Raw genomic sequence first — 22,886 nt, forward strand, 5'->3', positions numbered from 1 at the left:
ATTTTTTCATAAAAATTATTCAAAAAAAAAACACCAAATACTTGTTGGAGGTTGAGATTCTCCGCCATTTGTATCTTTTAGTATATAAAATTAAAAGATCATCTCGTTGTGCACGTTGAGATAATTTAGCTTGTCGAACCATGGGTCCATGCCAGGCCAAGGCCAGATCAAGCATTTTTAATGAATATAGAAGGTTTATTTATTCATCTGTAGCAAGGGAATGAAACTCTACAAACACATATGGCATATGTGAGTGGTTGCAACAGAACTGAGTATGAATGGCCCATTTGCAACAAATAAATTAATTAACCACATATGAGATTGTGTTTTGCAAAAAGATTTTTTTTTTGCAATATATATACTTAATATTATTTGTATATCTATGTCTTATATCTATACCATATACCAGCACTTCTTCCATTTCTCACTCTCTTCTTCGTATGTTCAATTCATCACTAATTCTGAGGTCCTTCAGTTCACTCTTATTTTACTTTCATCCTTCTCACTCTAAGCTTGAAGTTGAAAAAGTTCTTAGCACCGCACCACTCATGTTATGGTCTAGTTGCTCGAGTTTGTGTATGTTGTGACAAACATATGGATATGTTGCTCGCCTTCCACCCTTCTTAAACCTACAAAAGATATACATAATAGCTATGTATTTACATTAAGTTAATCTCCTATCAATTTTCCAGATTGATCTGTTGTTGAACTAGCATTAGCCTTAAAATTTATTTGATTTAAGGTTAGACAAAGACAAATCAAATCCAATTAAAACATCTAAGGCATCATAAATAAATCATATTGTACATCCATTTGCAAATGTTCGTTAGTATAAATAAAATATATCTCTCTGTCCATATATGTACTGTACGTATACTTAATAAAGAGCGAGCGAGATCTTTTTGTCTCACGGTCAGTGTCCCTCACTCTCTACTTTTTGGCTTTCGAGTTTGGAGCTGCATATACATTTGTCGGCATCACACCACTTATGTTATTGCATGGCCAACTCGTAACAAGTGACATAATAGCCACCTACTCATGAGTCATGTCAAACAATCTCATGTCATTTGTTTACTTAGGATTAATTCTTTATTGTACAAGCATTTACTATGAGAATGGTAATTTATTTCATTTAATATTAGATCAAGTTAATAATAATTGAATAAAAATACTAGTTTATTTATTATTAGGTTCTTGTTGTGGTACCTTCGAATAACTGTGGATTGTATATGTCTTTTGCCACATATTACTTCATAGGACCGTAATAATAAAATTAATTAAATATTAAAAAGAATGTATGTATAAGATGTTGACATGATGATAGCATCATCACAAAGGTGCCACATTAATTGCAAGCGGCCATCATCATAATAAAATGAACGAAGACATACGGTGTCCAATTCGCTTTGTCGTCCTCATCATCCGGGTAAGGAATTTCTTCGACGACATTATATCCCAAATGAAACACGTTCATCGCCCTCTGCACAGTAGACACACAGTTTTTTTTTTTTGCCTCTACAGATACATGTCCTCACAATATGGATTATAGATCTCTTTTCTGTTGGGCACGAATCTCAGTGTGAATCCTGTGGTCCACATTATGAGGATATGTGCCTTTGGGGCAAATTTACTTTACCTTTGATAATGGGGAACTCTTTCGAAGAGAGTGCAAATGTGTCCTAGCGGCTCAGAAATAGCGAGTAGTCACCAAGGTCCATCACCCTCCTGCGGTCCCGGAGCTCCACACACTGGTTAGCACTCCGATTTGTAAACTTCAGTCACCGACGGGTGGCTCCCCAGAGCAGCATTACAAGCTGTAGCGTATCTAGGGGTACAGATGTACCCTCATTTTAAAATTAGTTATAATCACTAAATTTTTATTATATATGTACCTTCCATAACAAAAGTATATACACCTATAAACTATGTGTATCTCTCTTCAATTTCCTCTAGCTTCGTCACTAGCGGCCGGAGGAGCACCGGCGATGACATCCACCCTTTGTGTGCCGCGACGAGGGAGGCGGAGGGAGTAGTCACTACTTCACTACTCAGGTATTGATTTGAAGCCGCACCACTGCACGTGCCCCGCGAGGACCCATGGGCGGAAGGCGGCTGGGGGAGAGCTGCAAGCTCGCCAGTGGGGGCAGACCTGGTGACATATATTCCTGTATATTATTATTATATATATACACACGCGCTACTGGCATGAATATGCCCTGCATCATGCATCCATGTAGGGCTCTTCGAATGTGGGGGGAAGGGGACACACGTGAATGGGCAGCAGTATTTCACCATCACGTGATCACGTGATCACGTCTATGATTGCTGCGACTACGAGTAGGAGTCACCCTCAAAACTCCGAACAACTCCAATCGCCCATTGCGTCCAACCACAAGGCACCGAAGACATCTCAACTATTGTCAGTACATTTCTTTCAAATATATAAGCGCATATATATAACACTAGTATAGTGCTCGTGCTAACCCTACGGTTTTATTTAAAAAATACATATAAAAACAACCAATCATTTATTTATTCTGAGTATCTTACGGACCACATTCAAGTCCAAAGTTAATTCTATCAAATCTGAAGTACTTCATTGGATTGAATCAATAACATATTTCCCAAGGAACAGTTAATCTATTTATAGAGAACAGTTAATCCTTCTAAAACAGGTCCAACATCCTGTAAAATTATTGAGAACCATACATTTTTTAAAATTCTTTTGCACCTTAACCATATAGGGGATTATATAAGCTCGAAACATACATAGTAGGTAATTGTAATTTATGGACTTACTCATTTAAGGATTCATCATAGCAGAACAGGTTTATAAACGATATTCTTGGTGCTCTTGCCTGTGGAAGCAAATTGGAATATTACTTTTTGATTTATGGCAAAGATGCAGTAAGATGCACAATTAGTTGACATTACAGTTCACCACATATAGCAAGACAGAAACATTCAGGTCTGAATTTCTACTTACCTACACAAAAATCAACTACAGGCAAGCATCTGACCCCATTCTAAATCACATACCTCCAAGTGGTAGATAGTATTGGAACTCCTCTTCTCAGTGGAATATCCTTGGACACCTATATTGCATGCAAAAGCAAAACACGATTAATTTAAATATGACTACATGCAATTGCTACCTGCTAAAGGTTAGGTGAAATGCTAGGCACAACACAGTTCCAGCGAGCAAGGTAGAGAGTTGATTTCACAGCCAGAGAGAACATGGAGGAAATCTGCCATGGAACCAGCCTCTTGCATTAAACCACTCGGACATGGAGCTCGCAAGCCCTGGTGCCTCACCATGGCTGAAATCTATTAACATTTATGCCGTGGAGCGATCATTCTCTCGTGCTAGGAAATATATACTAACATTTTTGCTACTACCTTCAGTAAGCCAGTTCCTTTGCAAACAAACACAAACTAAGGGAAAGCAGTATGTAGTGAGTAGATGATATTTGATGTTTGACAAGCATATAAGTTTTATAGGAGATAACATTAACTCACTAAGCTTGGTGACATGAACAAAAGAAAAGCAATATTACTTGTCCTCTTGTATATGCCTTCAACTTTTTATGAGATTCGTTTACAGGAACAAATTAGCATGTGGAATTTTGGAAAGAAAAAGGCAAACCAAGTGGATCTGGATGATGCTGAAAGAAATTTCTCACCTCACATCTGCTACAAGAAGAGGAAGAAGGGTTGGTGTGCACATATCATCGGCCTTTTTTAACAACCAAAATCAAAACAAGTATTGACAAGTTACAACCCTTGTAATCAAAATCATACAGTTGAAGGACCTTACTATAAACGATTACATATGAAAGGACATATTAGCCTGACCAACAGATTATGGAAAACAATACATAACCTGCTGCACTACCAACAAATTTTTAGAAAGGCCATATCAGCCTGACCAATACATATGGAAGCTAAAGATAAGTAAAAAAAGGTTATTCAGGGAAGTGTCAACAAGTGAAATGTTTATTAAATATATATAAAAGTAAGGTATGTGTTGTTCAAAATACATCAAATCTTTTTATGGAACCGGCAAATACCCTTCTTGATAATAAAGGGAAATTACAGCTTGCTTCTTCTTCCCTGTTAGTCAAACCATTGACACCTGCACAGGAGCACAACATAGTACCACTGCCAGCACGGTCAGAGTCATTTTGGATTTAGTGCCAGCAGCTGATTTCAAAAGAGAAAAGATGATGCTTTAGTCACTATGAACTCATGGTTAGAGACTTTTGAATTTAGTGCCAGTTCATAGATGCATAAATAAAAAATCAAAAATTTGTTTCCTAATTCTTCACTTAATCCAAAATTCAACCCGTTCACTACTATTATTGCCCCGTGCTAACGATACACACCACATTAAGTCCACAGTTGATTCTATCAAATTTATTGAACCATCTCAAGTCAACTATTACAGAACATATTTGAAAATATTATAAAATCAAAAGCATAGACATAATATTTTTTGATAATGTATTACATATGTAAACTCTCTAGTATGAACTACAATTAGCAATTGAGGCCTTCTGCTAAAGAGTAGAGCTATTGAAATTTCACTATAATATACATAGGTAAATTAGGTGAAAAACAAACTGATCCTTTATTTGTTTGCAACTGCAAATGTAAATCCCCTGCAGGCAAAGAAAAGAGTGAAAAATAAACATATCTTAGGATAATTACATGCATATATACCCGTATGTGAGGAAACATTTTGAAGGAACATGTCATAAATAACAAAGAAATGAAGCAGTAAATAAAAGTTAGCAGGACTCATAAATAACCAAAGGATTCCCTACTGCACATGCTGGCCGTAGCCAAGTAAATTCAGGTGAACTGAAACAATGACATAACAACATGGATAACCAACGCATTGACAAACGAATGATAATCACAAATAATAAAGGGGGTAAATCAGCATCGATTCACATTTTATAATGGTAGTACAAGGGACCTATTGATGATGGCGTTCATGTTAATTTGCATTAGAAAACGCAAAGCAAGTATTACTTACTGAGTTTGTCACGACGTTCATCGTTTGTCCTGGTGCTTTAGCGGTGAAAGCCCAAGTTTGGTTTTGGTAATTAATGACACCAAATTGCTAATGCCTTGTGTTTAAGTGATGTGAGTTAGGCATAGCAACACATGTGATGAAGGTGCATGGTGGCAGGAAAGGTGGCCACATGACTATAAAGAGATGAAGCTTGATGTGGAGATCATGATGATAGACGAGGAGCAAAATTATCAAGGCAAAGGTATAAACATAGGGTTTTATTTTTGCCGGTCTAAGATGAGTAGAGAAGTGATTGACCGGGTTTATGATAGATAGCCGACTATCAAGAGGGGAAATCACGGTCATCTCTCGAATCAAGTGCTACTAGGTCCATATCTTGAGCATATGCATTAGGATCTAGTAAAGTGCTAACTTAACTCCTTTGGTGAAAATATTTGTAAAAAGCTAACACAATTGCACCTTGGTGGTGGACACTTGTTGGTGTTAGCACATTTACAAAGGAGGTGGAGTTCCTAGGGTTGAGAGGGGTTTGGGTTCCTCTCTCCCTCCCGCCGAGCTTGCGAGGCGGGATTCGACGCTTTTGAGAAAAATAAGTGTATATTTTCTATTGCGCCGGTGGGAAATTTGGAGAAGTCGCAGGAGTGTTTCTCTGTTGGAAACACTCACCGGACGCTCAGTGCGGAGGCACCGGACGCTGGCCCGAGCGTCTGGTGTGCTGTCAGAGCTTGACTCTATTAGGGTTGAGCACCGGACGCACTCTGGTAGCGTCCGGTGGTTAGCGTCCGGTGTGAGAGGTTTTTTGCAACCCTCTCTGCGCTTGAGTCCGGTGAGCACCGGACGCGTCCGGTGTGGACTAGCTTAGCGTCTGGTGACCCTGCGGTTTGCAGAACTCTCTGCGCATGAGTCCGGTGTGCACCGGACGCGTCCGGTGTGGACCTGCAAAGCGTCCGGTGATCCGCAGGTGACCGTTAGGATCTGACATGCGGGATTCAAAGAGGACACGTGGCCAACTCCAGTGCACCGGACACAAGGAGTCGAGCGTCCGGTGCTCACTTAGTAGCGTCTGGTGCCCCCGTTTTCAGCCCAGTGAAAACAGCCAACGACTAGTTTCTTTGAGAGGCTTATAAATAGTTGGTGGCTGGCTTTGGGAGGCTAACTCTTGCACATTTGATTACTTGAGACATACATTGAGCTAGAGAACACTCCCTCCACTCATCTCCTTGCTTGATTGCTAATCCTAGTGAGATTGAGTGAGATTCAAGTGCATTGCTTTGAGAGTTGCTTTTAGTGGCACTTGATTCTTGAGTTTGCTGCGGATTTCTTGTTACTCTTGGGTGTTTCCCGACGCCCTAGACGGCTTGGAGCGGCGGTGGTGTTGAGCTCGTGATTGGAGATTGTTTCGAGCCTCACCAAGTGATTTGTGAGGGGTTCTTGAGCCTTCCCTGCGGGAGATCGCAATTGGCTACTCTAGTGGATTGCTCGTGGCTTGGAAGATCCCCATATTGTGAGTGGATGTGCGGCACCCGCTGAGGGTTTGGCTTTGGATTGCCAATTAGCTCGTGATCCATCAAGTGGGTGTATCGCCACAACGAGGAGTAGCTTGCCGGGAAGCAAGTGAACCTCGGTAAAAAATCTTGTGTCTTCTCTTGCCGAGGATTCTCTTGTGATTGCGAGTAATTGGTAGGCTATATATCTACTCTACAACGTTGGTATAACAATCACTTTCCACTCCTTTACTTACTTGTATACCTTGCTAGTTGTTTAGTTTGTTTAGTTTAGTCTTCTTGTTTAGGAGTACTACTAGCCTTCTCTTGTTGTTGTGCTTTAGTGTGTACTAGACTTGTATAGGTGGCTTGCAGAGCTTAGTTGTGCTAGTGCTAGAATAGCTTCGCCTTTTGTTTTACTAATCAACTTGTCTAGTTGAAGTTTGTAGAAAATTTAAATAGGCTATTCACCCCCCCCCTCTAGCCATTTGGACCTTTCAAGCGGTTCGCCCTTCGTGGCACCCCTGTCCGCGTTCCGACGTCATGCCCTGGCCGTGCTCTGGCGTCGCGTCCCGGCTGCCCCGGCGAGCCCCTGACCGCTCGCCCCGGCCACCCCGACGAGCCTCGGCCGCGCGCCCCGGCAAGCCCTGGCCGCGCACCGCCGCGAGCTCTGGCCGCCCACCCGCCCTGGGGAGCCTTGGCCGTGCGCCCTGGCCAGCGAGCCCTGGCCACGCTCGCCCTGGCCAGCGAGTCCCGGCCGCGCGCCTGCCCCATCGAGCCCTGGCCGCGCTCGCTCCGGCTGTCTTCCTTGTGCGTCGCGGAAGCCCTGGCCGCGCGCCCGCGGCGGTCGCCCTGGCCGTGCGAGCCCTGTCCGGCGCGCAGTGGGCGCGCGCCCGCCCTGGCGAGCCCTGTGCGTCCCGGCGAGTGAGCCCCGGCCGCGCACCTGCCGCGCTCGCCTTGGCCGGCGAGCACTGGTCGCACGCCCGCCCCGGTGACCCCTGGCTACGGTCGCCCTGGCTGGTGAGCACCGGCCGCGCGCCCGCCCCGGCGACCTTGGCCGCCCCTGGCCGCGCTCGCCCTAGCTGCGCTCGCCTTGGCCATGAACTATTGATCCTGGAAGAAAAAATGTGCAATTGCAGGTGTCTGGGCTCGAACCCGCGATGTGGCTTCTGAAGGCGCAGGCTCACGCGCGCGTGAGAGAGAGAGGAGAGTTGGAAGCGGCTTCTAACATCTTAATCTGAGACGTCCGATTCATTGGGCCTGTATTAACAGCCGTTGATTTGGAAGTAGTGAGGTGACTTGAAGAAGATTTCAATTATAGTAGAGATTCTATATCTCGTATGAAATAGATATAAGCGTAGCACATGCTAATTTAATACACCATCTTTTGCCTTAGTTTAATGTCTCTCTACTTAGATGCTCACTAATCAAAACACAAACTTGACACATAAATCAATTATAAATTATAAACTCTAGCACCAATTGATAGATAACAAGATCAATGTATTCCTCGCCATAGTTTCTCCATGGTGTAAATAATTAAAATGCAGAGACGCCTATACACACTCCGTGAAGAGGAAGAATGGATGCTAGGCTATCATTTGTCAATCAGCTCTGGTGATTCCCAAACCTGGAAATGGTCATCCCATATATGCTTGATAAATTGGTAGATAACTTAAGGTCTTGTTTAGGCGCCCATCGACTTATATAATGCACTACGCATCTAGCACACATACACAACATCAAGATTCAAACTTTACAATCTTTGACTAATATTTTAACTAACAATTCTTAACTATTGTAGTCAGACTCGATATTATGGTTATATTTGTGGCCGGATAGACTAATTATCATAATCTTATACCTACTAAATATAACCTCTACTCCACCAACTCTACTACAGAGTAACTTTATTCAGGAGTTGCAGTCCAACCCCTAGAGCATAGAAACCTATTTGGCTTGTAGTTTAGCTCCACCTGAAAAAATAAGAGTTTTTTTTAGGAATGGTCTAATACGCCACTGGATGATGCTTGGTACATATTTTGGCATCGTACAATATGTGAGTGACTTTTTTTAATTTTCCAATTCAAATATGATGCAAAATTACAGATGTAAATAACTTGGTCACAAAAATGCGTATTTTGGTAAAAAAAAAGAACTCATCTTTTTAACCTTTTAACTAGACACATCCATTGGTAGATGGTTAAATTTCCTTCTAGAGAGGTGGCGATGCTAGGGTTTCACTGTCGAGGGCGGCACATGAGTACAAAAAAGAAGTACACAAGAAAAGGAAAGTAACAGACCACTAGGTTGTGTAATTGTCCCACGATGGGTAATATCTTGATAACTCATGTTGTAAGCTCTAGTTTTTTGGAGTATCATTTGTGGAGCTGAAAAAAATATGGAGCGGAGTTTGCAGAACTACCCTATGGCTTGCGAAGTTGGGAGAGGTTTGGAGCGAGATTTCAGCTCTTTATTGGGCCTCATTGTGCCGGTAAAAGGTGGCCCTCCAGCGAGCACACATGGGCCTCTATAGAGCCCATTCAATTTCAGCCCGTGGGAAAATCGAAACCCAATTGCCAGACCACGAGGCGACCGGTCCGAATTCTCTAGTTTCCAACGAAACCCCATTCCCCAACAATCAGCAGATCCCATTTTGTTTTGCTCGCGTTGTTTCGAACTCACGCAACGCAAGCAGAGCAACCGCTGCCGGCCGCGCACGGCCGCCCACCCACCAGACCAGTCCAGTCCACCACTGCAGCCTCCCACCGCCACCACAGCAGCTGCCGCGGCCGCGCGGCCGGCGAGGATGAGCGGGGCCGCGCTGTGCGCGGCGCTGACGGAGCTGGGGTTCGACGGGGAGGACCCGCTGGACGCGGACGCGCTGGAGTGGCCGTTCCAGTACGAGGAGGCGCGCCCGCTGCTTGCCTGGATCTGCTCCTGCCTCCGCCCCTCCAACGTCCTCTCCCCGTCCCACCTGGCCCAGTAAGCGAATGGTTCCCTTCCCCTTGTCACATCGTGCTGTGGCATCCTTTTTCGGGCTGTGGTAGTGGTGCTGGTGATTGCTGCTGAGGCCGATTTCGCCGCGGCATTGCTGTGGCGTGCCACACGAAATGGTGTTGAGTTTGAGGCGTGGAGGGCTAATGGGGAGGCTAGCTGTTGGGAGATTCGGGCAGCTGAGGTGCCAATCTGTGGTGGAGTTACTGCCAATTCTCGGGGAGGCTCTAGGTGCACTAGCCACTAGGGAGCTAGGGGAGTTTTTGTGTCTGTAACTCTCTATGGGCGCGAAATGCTGGGAATTAGTGGCAAATGCTTGTGTTGTGTGGAGGATTTAGTGACAGATTATGCCCCGGTTGATAAAGCTATGAATTTCAGTGTGAAATTATGGATTCTGCGTGGGGTTAATTTGCAGTTGCATTTCGTCAAAGGCATCCATTTTATTACATTTGGGGATAAACAATTTGAAGGTCGCCTGTTGCGTAGGGAAAGCATGTCAAATATCTGCTGTTTTTTCGTCAATAAACGTTGTTTCCCAATGTATGATTTGCTTAATGCTTCTGAATTTGCAGTTTTACTTGTAGTGCTGTGGTTAGTGAGTTGTGCATTCACTAGGCCTACTGATAAATTATCCAAAGTTTTGATGCCTTATTTTTTTTTCATACTAATTTGAATAGGTGAGTCTATTTTTTTTACTTAATTAATTTGTGCATGTGGCTTTCAGGTATGAACAGCTCGTGGAAGAGGGAAGACTGTTAGAGGTATGTTCAAAAGGCTATTTAACATTTTTACATACTTTAAAGAATGATAGGATATCTTAAGTGCTTCTTTTAATTGATGCGGCAAGTGGGTTCCCCAAGTACTGGAAATCTGCTTCAATTTTTTTGTGTGTGGTCAAATAGCTTATTAAGTAATTATATTACACTAAATTATCTGGGGAAGGATTGAAATTTGGTTAGTTCTTAGTGAATAGTCTTCATCAGAGATTAGATCCAGTCCCAACCAAGATCTGGAACCCCCATGCAACTGCATTTTTATGTAAGCATCTATTTCTGTCAGGCTTCAAAACTTTCATGGTGCTTATGTATCATTTTCTCAGGGTGAAGATTTGGACTCTGCTTTTGATAGTATTTCAGCATTTTCAAGCAAGAAAGATAATCAAGAGGCTGTGTTTGGATTGGAAGAAACCATTCTTGATATCCGGTATGCTTGGAACTTCCAAATATTGAAGTATTGCTACATTTACTTTGTCATATTTATAGAATGGGTTCAAATTTTAGTGGGGATTGGTTTCTGAAATGGATGCCAGTGCAAAATGTTTATGAAACCAATCACAAGTCGGTGTTTGTATGCTACTTCAACTATTTGCCGGGAATGGTCTTTTGACAGAAAACATTGTATAAACGAATTTAAACTACTGGTATCTGCTTGAGCTTTTGCTCTCGGAACATCTGTAGACACAAGTGAGGTCAAATGCTAATTACACCAAGCTGTATAGCGCATGATTGAAATGTTCCTTCTTAGCATCTTATAAGTGCTTTTCATGACAATTTTCTCATTTTTGTACTTGCAGTGAAGCAAAACTAGCATATAGAGCCGAAGTTTTTGAGTTACAAAAGCAGCTTGCACGGCAGCAAGCACAATTTGATTTGCTTGCAGGCCAGGCTTCAACTCTTATTCAAGGTAGAAGGGCACGTGTATCTGCTATGTCTGCAGTTAGTGGAGAGCTTATATCGTTAGATGAGATACTTTCTTCCAGAAACTTGGAGGTATTAACTCAATCAGTTGCAGTTTGAAAAAGATTTTTATTACATTCAGTTATGATACTTTGACATCTGAATGTATTTGTATCTTACAAATAGCAGACACAAAAGAAAAAAGGGTTTGTTTTGTGTTATTGTGGCACATGATTGAGTGTTTTCCGTGATGAGATTTAACTAATGATAACAGCATATCTTTTGCTATGCTCTGCAATTTCTCTCATAGTGAATATGGCCCTTTATGAAATACTTAGACTCTGTAGATTTACTCATGTAAACAAGATATTAATATGTTCCATGAGGTTATTTTTTGGTAAAGTTTGATTTGATGTATTTTCTAACTTTCAGATGAATGCAGTTCTTGGAAGAATCGCTGCTACTACCCAGGAACTGGCCCATTATCATTCAGGGGATGGTATGCGCTTTACCTAGTGGCAATTGGGATAGCTATTATTGTTTTCGCTTTTGATCAATGAATAATACTAACTATTCTATAGTGTATAAACATTATATTGTGTCCAATAAAATCCTTTCTTTATTTATGGTTTGCAGAGGAAAGTATATATTTGGCATATTCAGACTTCCATCCCTATGTTGTTGGCGACTTGTCTTGTACGAAAGAGCTAAATAGGTGGTTCTCAAAGCAATTCGAGAAGGTAAATCATGTTTGGTTGTCATATTCTTCTCAGTTAACTGACTGGCTAATTTTACAATCTGTGACAAGTCAATACCATGTAAATTGGCAGATTTAGGTACATTTTGTCATCTTCACACATGTCCAAAACACTGTTCTGTATAGTTATATATCTATGGCACAATTTTTTTTTACCCTCTGAGTAGCATAGGACAACTCTCCACAGTTTGTCTGCTTATTTAACATTAACATTTGTTATGTGATCAGGGGCCATTTCGACTTGTTGCTGAGGAGGGGAAATCCAAATGTTCCTGGGTTAGTCTTGATGACATCACTAATTGCTTGATAAGAGGTAAATTGGCTTTCTTCATTTAATTATTTGTAACTGATTTTTCATGGAGGAAATAGCATGATTCTAATACTGGGATGACGTAACAGATGAACTCGTAGTAACCATTATGTTGTCATAATGCAGGAGATTCTGAAAAATCTCATCATCACCAACGCGTCGCTGAGTTGCAACGACTTCGTTCCATGTAATTAACTTTGGCTTCCTATCGTGTCTTAGCCTTTCTATTTGCAACCACTCATCAGATGCATAATTGCAATCATCTCATGCAGTCTTGTTGCATGATTCATTTAATCATCAAGTAAAGCTCACATTACATTCCAGATGTTCTAAATTGTTTACTCTTCATGTGGATCCCTTACATAAAAGATGGATGCATAGCATTCAAGAAACTTTAGGGTCATGAGGATGGCCTCATTATGATTCATGATCCACTGAATCAGAATCATCTATCCATCACCCAATGGTTTACAAAGAAGTTTGAATATTTTCACCTGAAAATAGGTTTGCACCCTATTTGTGCTATCAGTTATACCATTTTGATACAGCTACAAGTTTCCAATATTCAACTTTTATGTTCTGACCTTTTGTTTGTTATTGATCTGTTGAGTTATTTGTTATGTAAAAATTGGGATCACATTCTGTTCGTTGTGTTTACCTCTTATTAGGCAGCTAAGAGTGTTTTCCAGCTTTGCAATTTTCTCACCATTCTTGAATTTACTCTGAATTACTCTATTTTGGTGACAGATTTGCAACAAGTGAAAGACAGTGGATTGAAGCACAGGTTGAGAATGCTAAACAGCAGGCTATACTCTCTATATTGAAAGCACAAGTGTCATCCGACGAGGCTCATATACATAGGGATATCCATTCTCTTAGGTATATGTTATGCTATGTTTATTGATCCTGACTCATCAAGTCACCAGTTTTCCAGCTTTCTACCATATACATAAGTTATATACTCATATGCATAAATGCAAATAAATTCCTAGAGCAGAAACAAAGATTTATTTAATTATCTTATAAGCACCCTCATCTGTGGCATTTGCCTTCAGGAGAAAAGGTTCTGAGCTTGCTGGAGAGCTCTCAACACTTTCTCAAAAGGTGCAAGCTTTGGTATCTGAGGTATGTAAGACACAATCTTCTCTTTACAAAATATATTTTGTTCCCGGGTTATAAATTAGTAGCTCACAAATCAAATTTAAGTTTGATTTCTTGGGGTATTATAATCTTTCATAATCACGTTCATTATCTGAACTTTCTAGGTTTTAGAGGATAAGATAGCAATAATAGGTCTTACTAAAGTGCACCATTGCACCAGTTTTCTTTTCGTTTTTTTTCATGGCACAATCCTACATCTTACTTCCTCCATCTATTTACTTGTTCTCCCCTCCAGACAATACCATGCCTGTGTTCAGAACTTGCTCAACTTCAAGGCACATATATATTGCAAGGTTTGTAGAAAGCATTTCAGTTTCCAGTGTTCTACAAATTTTGTTGTCTTGTTGTCTTAGCTTCTTCCTGTCACTCAAATATTTAGGGGATTATGATTTAAAGGTCATGCGCCAGGAGTACTACATTAACAGGCAAAAAACGGTAAGCTCATTTCATAAATCACATCGTACATGTCATGTCGCCATCTTCATGTGTCTTTTCTTTGTATTTTCTTATGATAATGTCCTATCTTCTCTAATATTATGAAAACTAAGGTGCCATAGAGCATCTCCAAGAGTTCCCTGATCTCTTAGAGTCAAAATTAAGTTTTATGAAATGAAAATCACCCTCCAACAATCCTCTAACCAACAAGGCAACGACCTATATTTAGTGGTACCATTGGGGAGTTTTTTTTTGGGGGTTTGGGGGTGGGGGTGAGGATGTCCCCTATATGAGAATATATGGAAACTAAATTTAGGAAGACTCTTGCAGATGCTCTTATACTGTAGATACTTAGGTGGTATTGAGCTGTGTAAAAACATTATGTTCCTTATTTGGGCTCATCTTTAAAGCATTGGAGAATTTCTAAGACAACTGAACATTCACAGCAAAGGAAGATTACCGCACATTTGCAGAAAAGAAACTGCAGCAGCAATTTACCAGTATTCCTTCGCTGTTATGTAGATTTAGGGCATGTTTGGATATGACAGCTAATTGTTAGCTAGCTAAAAATTATCTAAAATTAGCTCTGGTGTATTCAAACAGGAGAGCTAATAGGTGGGCTAATTTTTGGCCAAGCCTTCAACTAGTTAGCCAACTAGCTAGCCATCTTGAGCTAATTTTAAATTTTTAGCCCAACTAGCCCTAGCTCATCCAAACAGGCCCTTAGTTGGGTAGTGTGGCTGACGGAAGGTGGTTGTCTCGCTGGGTTTATACTCGCAGAAGTCAGACTGCAACAGGAAACTGTTTTTTTTTCCTCATAAGACTAGGCCGCACTTGTTATTTTGTTATTCTTATGTCCCTTTTGTTTTTCTCCTGATCTTATTGGTATCTGATACATTTTGCAGTTCATCAATCATTTGGTTAATCAGCTTGCCAGACACCAGTTTCTAAAGATCGCTTGCCAACTTGAAAGGAAGAATATAGCTAGAGCGTACTCATTGCTTAGAGTAATAGAATCTGAATTACAAAGCTACCTCTCAGCAGTCAATACCCGCTTGGTAATCAATCTTCATTGTTATTGGCTTGCTTCTTTTCCCTGCTTCTTTGGTGCCTTTTCATTTACATTCTGTTTTCAGCAGCATCAATTTGTGTCACCTGTTATTTTCAGTGTCTTCAGGTATATGCTTAATTTCTCTGTGTTAATGCCTCTCAGGGTCATTATAATTCATTAATTCAAGCTGCATCTGAAGTACGAGAGCAAGGAGCTATTGATGATCGTGACACTTTCCTCCATGCAGTGCGAGATCTCCTATGCATTCACTCAAGTAAGCGAGCAACTCTACTTATCAGTACGAGTATTTTATTCTCATATTCCTAATGTGGCTTATCCTTTCTGTAGATGTCCAAGCAACAGTGCCAACATATATGTCAGCACATGCATTGGTTCAGCAGATATCAGCACTTCAATCTGACTTGCTTTCTCTTCAGTCTGAGCTGGAGAACACCCTTCCAGCTGACCGGAAAAGATGTATCAATGAGTTGTAAGTTAACAAAGCACTGTCTAATATTTTGTTTCCTTTACATTATTTCCTGTCAATATTTAAAATCAAAATTTAAAAGGTTTCATTTAATGATTTTTCTGCTATGTACCAACCTATTCTACTGTGTACCGGCATACCCATGTATAAACAATTAATCCCAGAGGCCAGATATCCAACTGCCGAATCACACAGTAGGCATTTTTCTAGCTCGCAGCCAAACCTGAGCGGTAGCTCCAATGCCCATAACTTTTTGGTTATTTCACAGCTTGATTTTTGTATATGCGAAGCTGCTGCCTCGTCTACTGTTCATAAATATAAATAAGGTTTCAGTATGGAAGGATCACAGCATGCTGAATATCTTGTCTTCCTTGCAAGTTCTTCACTAGAAGCATTATCAAGTGTCATCCAATATTTTGCTTTAACCCGCAAAATCACTCTTTAGTTATGCCCAGTCATTTCACTCTCTTCACTCCTGCAGATGTACTCTGATTCAAACAGTGGAACAGCTTCTATTTGCGTCGTCAACTACTGCAGAACCAATATTGACGCCTTGGGTACATTCTTTGAACCCTCAGATTGTGATATTTCTTGGAAATCCTTTATTTCAGCACATATGAAATGATGTGACAAATCCCTGCTCGTCTTATAGCCATTGATGCGGGCACTTGATGATATGGAAAATGCCAACGCTCAAGTTGAAGTTTCTGTGGAAGAAGTAACCAAGGCTCGCACCCAGAAGATAAAGGTATTTCATTCATCGATACGCTATTATCCTTCATGACTGTTGCCTAATGGAACGAAAGCTTGTTTGATTATCTTTGCATTTATCTGTTAATTTCCATAAACTAGACTAATCTTTCAGAGATTAGTTTCATACCCAATGCATACTGCACCGAATGACTGGCTTCTTGGCTTGATTGTCAGTCATCATCATCATGCAAAGAACTTAACAAGAAATAATTGAAGAACAGTCCTCTCCCTTTTGTTACCATGTTCTTCAAAAGACTAATTAAGTGTAAAATGATGCGCAGATCTTTGAAAATCGTGCCCACGAGGTGGGGAGGGAGCGACAAATATTTGTTGATTTCTTCTGCAACCCTGAGCGCCTCAAGAATCAAGTCAGAGAGCTGACCTCCCGTGTGAAAGCTCTCCAGGACTAGACCTGTTCTTGTACGCTGGTGAGTACAGGCCATGTAATTCCCAGTCCCTTCCTTGCTTATCTGCCTGTCACATTAGGCTAAAACTCGCATGACTCCAGCCATTGACAAGTGCCTTTGTGTGCCAGGTCTCACATGTCGTGCTGCTTTTTTTTTTGTGTAAAGTTTGACTTCGCTCCAACATCAAGTTGGGGCTGCTGTGCAGAGACGGTATGGAACAATAGACCAGGTAGCTCGGGGGGTTCATTCAGGCTCTAGGTCCTTGTGCCACCCGGATAGGATGGCATTGTTGTGATACTATTTATAGCGATCTGTATGTTGTAAAATATGTCAGAAATCACGAGCCCTTTCTTTCGTGTATGATTGCTTGTGTGATGGTGGTTGTGCAGTTATGGCGTCCAAAGCACAATTGGTATTGTAGCAGATCGATTTCCTCTCGGCGCTGCTCTGTAGAGCACCATGTTTCGGCCCAACGAACAGATGCGACCTGTACTCACCAGCTGCCACGACATGCTGGTGATTCTTTTACAGGACTACAAATACAAATACATACATACCAAAAAAAAAACACAGGTCGCCTTCCTTCAACACGTCCAATTTATGCAGAGGATAAACAACATGGTTCGAAAGGCAGATACAGAATTGACAATGGAACCTTACGTTCACGTCAATCTGGAACATGTCATGCCCAAAAGGGTTAGAAAACGATGGAACCGGGTGCTCATGACAGATCGAAAACAACCTTTATATTCACGTCAATCTGGAACATACAGGGTACCAGTGGAGGTGCCGCCTGAAAGTTAAGTTCAGAAGCTTTGCACGGGGCACGATTGAGTCAAAGAACCAATGAACATTTCAATTTTTCCACTACCCATCTGAGTCGAGAAACATACAACTGAGCAACCTACCGGGTGTCACATTTACAGGGTGGGGAACTCGCCTCCGAGGGAGGCGATAAGGGGCTTTCTTATTGCTTGGATACAATCTTTACAGCATACTCCCTATTTCAGGGTAAGGGTGCGAGGTCTTTGACTTCCATGTTCAGTTCTCAGTATCCTCTGGGATCTTGAAGAGGAACTGCGGTAGCGAGGCAATGCGGGGGAGGTTTGTCAGGAGCTCCCCAAACGAATCCTTTCTTGACATGGCTGGTGGGTTGGTGGCATCTGTAGGTTTCCCTGTTGGTGCGGAGCTGAATTCTTCGTCGGAACCATCTGAGGCCTCTGCGCCAATGCTGTCACTGTCATTTGGCTCTGGCTTTGGTTTGGCAACTGGTACTGTGTCTTTCTGAATCAAACAGCAGAGGGAGTCCACCCTGGCCATCAGTGATCTCTCGTCTGAAGCAGAAACCGGTGGGCCTTGTGTGTCACCAAGAAGGTACTGAGCAATCCCCTCGAGTGTTTCTTTGGTTGGCACCTCATTGTTCGCCAATGCCGGATTGCCTGAAGTGATCTGCTCTGAGATGCAGTTACCTAGGTGGCTCACCAGATCATCCACTGACATCGACGGTCTAAGCCCAGGCACCTTCAATTGACTCCACCAATGGGGGATATTGAATTCTGGTGCTGCACCATTCACATTTCTGCCGACAGATTGTACACCTACAGCACCAACTCCTGTAAAAATGCCTGTGGGATTAGAAAGGTTAATCAAAATATTTGCAGATGTATCATTTGATTATGTGAAACGCCATGAAATTTTGATTCATCAAAAGGAGAGGATTAGAGAATGTACAGGCTAGCACATCAGCCATATATTCGATCTTAGAGATGCGTCTACCAAAAGAACTAAAGCAAATCATGTACATGGTTGCCTCACATACAGGTAGGGGGTATTCATACTTTAAGCTACTGATAGGCAGTGCAGTAAGGGAACACAACTCACAACATGCTGCGAGAGTGGAAAGGAATGAAGATGACAACATAGGCTTTAAAATACCTGTTCCTACTGCCTGAGGAAGATATTCAGCTGGCATTCCAATGGAATCATTGTTTTCATTCTTAGCAGATATGGAGGAACCGGCACATGGTGACACAGAGCCTGAATAGCCAGGTAGAGCCTCATGTTCATCTTTCAAATTAGTAAAACCAGCACATTTTGATTCAACCGGATCCTCAAATATTGAGCACCTAGGTTCAAACACTGCAGTCTCTAATGCGATCTCTGGTTGTTGGCTCAATTGATATAGCCGCTGATCACACTGAATAAGCTTCTCAAAATTCTTGCTCAACAAGGTTGAAGGGCACTGCAGAAAATGCCGCCTGCAAATTTTTGAACAATCAGAATACTGAACAAAGGAGTAGTGTAGAGGCTCAACAAGTAATAGTATAATAAACGGCACTCTGTTATAAACCAAAGTCCTGAGTAGTAGACGATACCACTCTGTTATAATCAAAGTTCAGTGTCATAGATAATATCATGGACCATAGCTTTACTAAATAGATACCTGGTTCTGAAAATCTATATTTGAATGCATGCCAACTTCCCTTTTTCCTTCCTGTTATGCAGTGTGAAACAGTTTATATGAATCATTTTTAGGGCCTAAAAAAAGAAACCGGATGAGGTCCTGTGATGCACATATGTGCCCCAAGAGAGTAACTGTACATAGTATGTGACCATATCATGGGGATGACTGGACGTAAAGGATAGAAAGACATTTTTTTTTACTTGAAAGGGTGACAATGTCTCTCATGTTATAGATTTATAAGCGTCTCCTAAGCAGATTGGATCTAGAGACGATACAACTCAGGTCAAAGTGATCCACAAATAAATAACTTATCCCTTAGCAATACAACTAAAGCAAACAATTTAAAAATGCACCCTACAGTACCTAACAGCTCCAAAAGGGGCAAACAGTTCTTTTTGTTCTAATGACAAAAATGAGCCAGAAACATAGTACTACAGAACCTCAGGTAAACATCATAAATATCTTTGGAATGCAACCATAGCCAACAAAAATGGAGTGGTAAAGTAAAAAATCATGCCGCGCATAGTAGAACCCCAGGTAAACATTGTATATCTTTGGAATGCCACCAGAGCCTCTAAACATAAAGCAGATAAGCTATGCTTTATACTCCAATAGTACTATGAGTATGAGATACTGCCAGATACATAGGAGCAATCTTCTCATATGAAATCCATTTTAATTATGAGCACTCAATAATTGAAAGTATTTCACCTGTGCATACTCGCTTGACCACCAGTGAAATCTGAGGTAGCCTGCCACAGTGTGTGTTTTCTTGGCTGTGGATCTGTCTCTTTAAAGAAAAGAGGTGGTCTGGCCAACTTCATGAAAAGGAAACACCTCAGAATCAAAACAGAGGTAAGAAACAAATGTCTTCCAGAAGATAAACTTACCGCCACATCCAAGGTTCCTTGGCCATTTTCAGGGCAAGTTGCCTTCAAAGCAGTAATATCTGACCATTGAATTTCTATCTTACTCTTAAGGCCACCTTCCAGAACTTCCCACACAAGTTTATGCTTTGCAAAGTAACACTTTGCCACCAAATCACCTTCGTACCGTGACACATACTGCACAGAAAACAGAGAGAACTTGAATTAAGACATTTAAGGGCAAATTTTATTCAGGTGAACTATTATATGAATTACTGGATGTGCTGGCATGCACAGACTTTGCCTCATAAGCAATTGTTGCAACAAAATATAGTAAAAGATCGGATAACAAAGAAGATGCATCTGCACGACAGAGTACCAGTATTATAATTGCATGAATATTAGTTTCAAGTTGCATAGGATACAGACAAAACAGCTACGATAGTGGTTTACTACATAAGAGTATTTAATTTAATGCATTGGCTATGTCACAACAAAGCATCATTATTCACCGGCGTTGCGTCATTCATGTGAAGTGTGATTGTGGTACTTCACTTATTAAAACAAACAAAGAAGGCAAAAAAAAGGGAGATATACACTAATGCATATTGAGATTGTATCAGAGGCTCAGAGCTGATAAAAGAACAGAAAAAAAAAAAAAAAAAAAAACTCGCCCACCTCCCATGAACCAATCTTCAATACATTTGCAGGAAAATTCGAAGCCTTTAGCCGTTCTCCTGCTGCAGACGCACCAGATTTATTGTCTTTCTTCTTGGAAGGCTCAGAACCACTGTTGTCCATGGAAGACTCCCCAGCATTGGATGCTTGAGAAAGCCTCATCTGAATCAAATCCAAGAGTGATGGGCTCTTTTTCAGCCGCAGACCCAACGGGCTAGGTTCATCAAGTACATTGTGGTACATATCCTGAAAGAGTCCATCAACATAAGAACAATAATCTCAAAGCTGACAATTCTACAATTATATTTGCATAATCATATTTTATTGATAAAATTTAATTAGCCATCCCACTTCCACAGGAGGAGAATATAACGAACACCTCAAAACAGAATCATACAACTATGTAGGGATAAATAGCCAATCTGAATTATTTGCTCCACAAAGCTAGTCATATTTTTCCGTTCATTCCTAAAAACATATATTTTGAACATACAGCAGGTGTTGTTGCCCAGATAAAGTATGAACACACACATATATATATTGGCCGCATAAATGGAGTGAAATCCTCTAAACAAAACCTTACCTAGTGCACAGAGTACATGTACACTAGTACTGCATGGTACTATCCTCTGTCAAAGCACCAAACCCACACCATGTTACTGGTATCTGTGTTTATGTGTGTAGATGATAGTAGCAAATTCCAACTATAGATTTGTACCATATCAGGACTTACTAATTGAATATGATGACGTCATGAACATGTTTCTATTGTTTCTTTTTTTCCCTGCTTGCTTTAGAGTATCAGAATGCACAGACAGGGAAAGTAAATGTGGACTATAAAATGTCAACCTGTTTTGCAGCTAGACAGAGGACATTTGCATAGCAAGAGTTGCATACAAACGACATGCAGAAATTTATCTTCACGAAATAAGCTTTCGAAGAATCAGCCTACGTTGCACCTTCATCTAGTCCTCGAGTATGAGGGTAATTCGAATCGAACGCCTGAATATCACACAGCTAAGCAATTCTACAATTTCCCAAAAACACCACGCTGAACTAGAACCCACCCCCCCCCCACCCCCCCCCCCCCCACCCCACACACACACACACAAAAAAAAATCCTAATGGAACTCCCCCGATTGGCAACGAACATGGCGAGACCAGCTCGCTAACCAGCTCACTGCCAATCGAGCACACCAAAACTCCAGAGGAAAAAAAAAACAACGACTCCGGATCTACCTGCTGCGGCTGCGGAGGCGTCGGGGGCATCAGCTGAGCCGCCTTGGCGCGCTTGCTGAGCGGGCCGCGCTCGTCGGCCCCGAGCTCCTCCACCTCCAGCTTGACCGCGGCCGCGTGCCGCTCGGGAGCCATGGCCGGCTCGGCCGGCCGCTTCCCCGAGCTCGGCAGATGCACCATCGGGTTCGTGGGGATCGATCGCCGGAACCCTAACTAACCCTAGCGCCGGCCGGTCCCGATCACCGTGACGGGCGAATCGAATCGGGCGGGCGGGCGGGCGAGACGAGGTGGGCCGAATCGAATGATTCGAGGGAGGGCAGGGGTGGGGGGAGAGGAAGGGAGCGCGAAGGCGGACGGGGACGGCAGCCTGCTTGCTTGCTTGGCCTTTCGGGGAGGAGAAGGGTCCAGAAATAGGCGCCGCCGCGGCGCGCACGAGAAGGCGGCGCTTGTGGATGACTTGTGGGGTCGGATTCCCTTGGCCCCACGCGTCGGCGACAGGTGGTGGTGGTGGTGGTGCCCTCCTCACCCCGAGTGGATAAAGTGGCCGGGGTCGTTGGATTGGATGCAGGCGCGCGGCTGTCTGTCAGCAGCAGCGCGGCGCGGTGACAGGTGCGGGGCCCACGCGGTGGGGCTGGCTGCCGGATATGTATGCTCGGTGGGGCGTACTAGTACACCGTCACCGTGTAGTACTGGCTCGGCACGACGCACGAGCGCGCTGTGTGCCAGTACCGGCTCGTTTTTGTCTGCCGCTGCGTTCTCGTTCACGTGGAAAACGCTTCGCCGACGGTGAGACGGCGAGTCCTCCGACTTGTGTCTGGCTACTGGCGAGTGGCGAAGAGTCAAAGCCTACCAGTTTTCAGTGCTCCACGTTGGTAGTCCAACATTTTATGGGTTGCTGGAGTATAGGGATTTGTCAACTCAATGGGATTTGTCAACTCAGTGGGATCTTTCAAACTTTAAATAACGAAGGTATATCATTTACTCCCCGTCTCAAAATAAGGCCTTGCTTAGTTCCATAAAATTTTGGAAAAAAAGTTCATAGAGTAATTAGGCTTAAAAGATTTGTCTCAAAATTTACGGATA

The 22,886-nt window shown here is 42.3% G+C and overlaps 2 protein-coding genes across 3 annotated transcripts; one reads left to right on the forward strand and one right to left on the reverse strand.

The window, feature by feature from the left end:
- On the forward strand, positions 9,172 to 16,947 carry LOC8065430 (AUGMIN subunit 3). The gene is made up of 19 exons (XM_021448534.1): positions 9,172 to 9,510; positions 10,247 to 10,283; positions 10,622 to 10,725; positions 11,096 to 11,291; positions 11,631 to 11,697; positions 11,835 to 11,938; positions 12,184 to 12,268; positions 12,392 to 12,452; positions 13,013 to 13,144; positions 13,321 to 13,390; positions 13,662 to 13,719; positions 13,806 to 13,861; positions 14,767 to 14,919; positions 15,075 to 15,186; positions 15,261 to 15,402; positions 15,881 to 15,956; positions 16,052 to 16,147; positions 16,434 to 16,580; positions 16,688 to 16,947. Exons 1-18 carry the CDS (start codon positions 9,335 to 9,337, stop codon positions 16,560 to 16,562), a joined length of 1,854 nt encoding a protein of 617 aa, XP_021304209.1. The 5' UTR covers positions 9,172 to 9,334; the 3' UTR covers positions 16,563 to 16,580; positions 16,688 to 16,947.
- Positions 17,284 to 21,983, reverse strand: LOC8076213. Of its 2 annotated transcripts, none has more exons than XM_002437938.2 (6): positions 21,807 to 21,983; positions 20,568 to 20,813; positions 19,914 to 20,087; positions 19,735 to 19,841; positions 18,495 to 18,817; positions 17,284 to 18,172 (listed from the first exon to the last, which is right to left on the reverse strand). In XM_002437938.2, exons 1-6 carry the CDS (start codon positions 21,981 to 21,983, stop codon positions 17,601 to 17,603), a joined length of 1,599 nt encoding a protein of 532 aa, XP_002437983.2. In that variant the 3' UTR covers positions 17,284 to 17,600. The 2 variants fall into 2 exon arrangements, with proteins under 2 accessions (XP_002437983.2, XP_021304210.1); XM_021448535.1 differs by having other exon boundaries at positions 17,284 to 18,184.

The sequence above is a fragment of the Sorghum bicolor genome, chromosome 10 (genome assembly GCF_000003195.3).
Source record: "Sorghum bicolor cultivar BTx623 chromosome 10, Sorghum_bicolor_NCBIv3, whole genome shotgun sequence".
Taxonomy (NCBI): Eukaryota; Viridiplantae; Streptophyta; class Magnoliopsida; order Poales; family Poaceae; genus Sorghum; species Sorghum bicolor.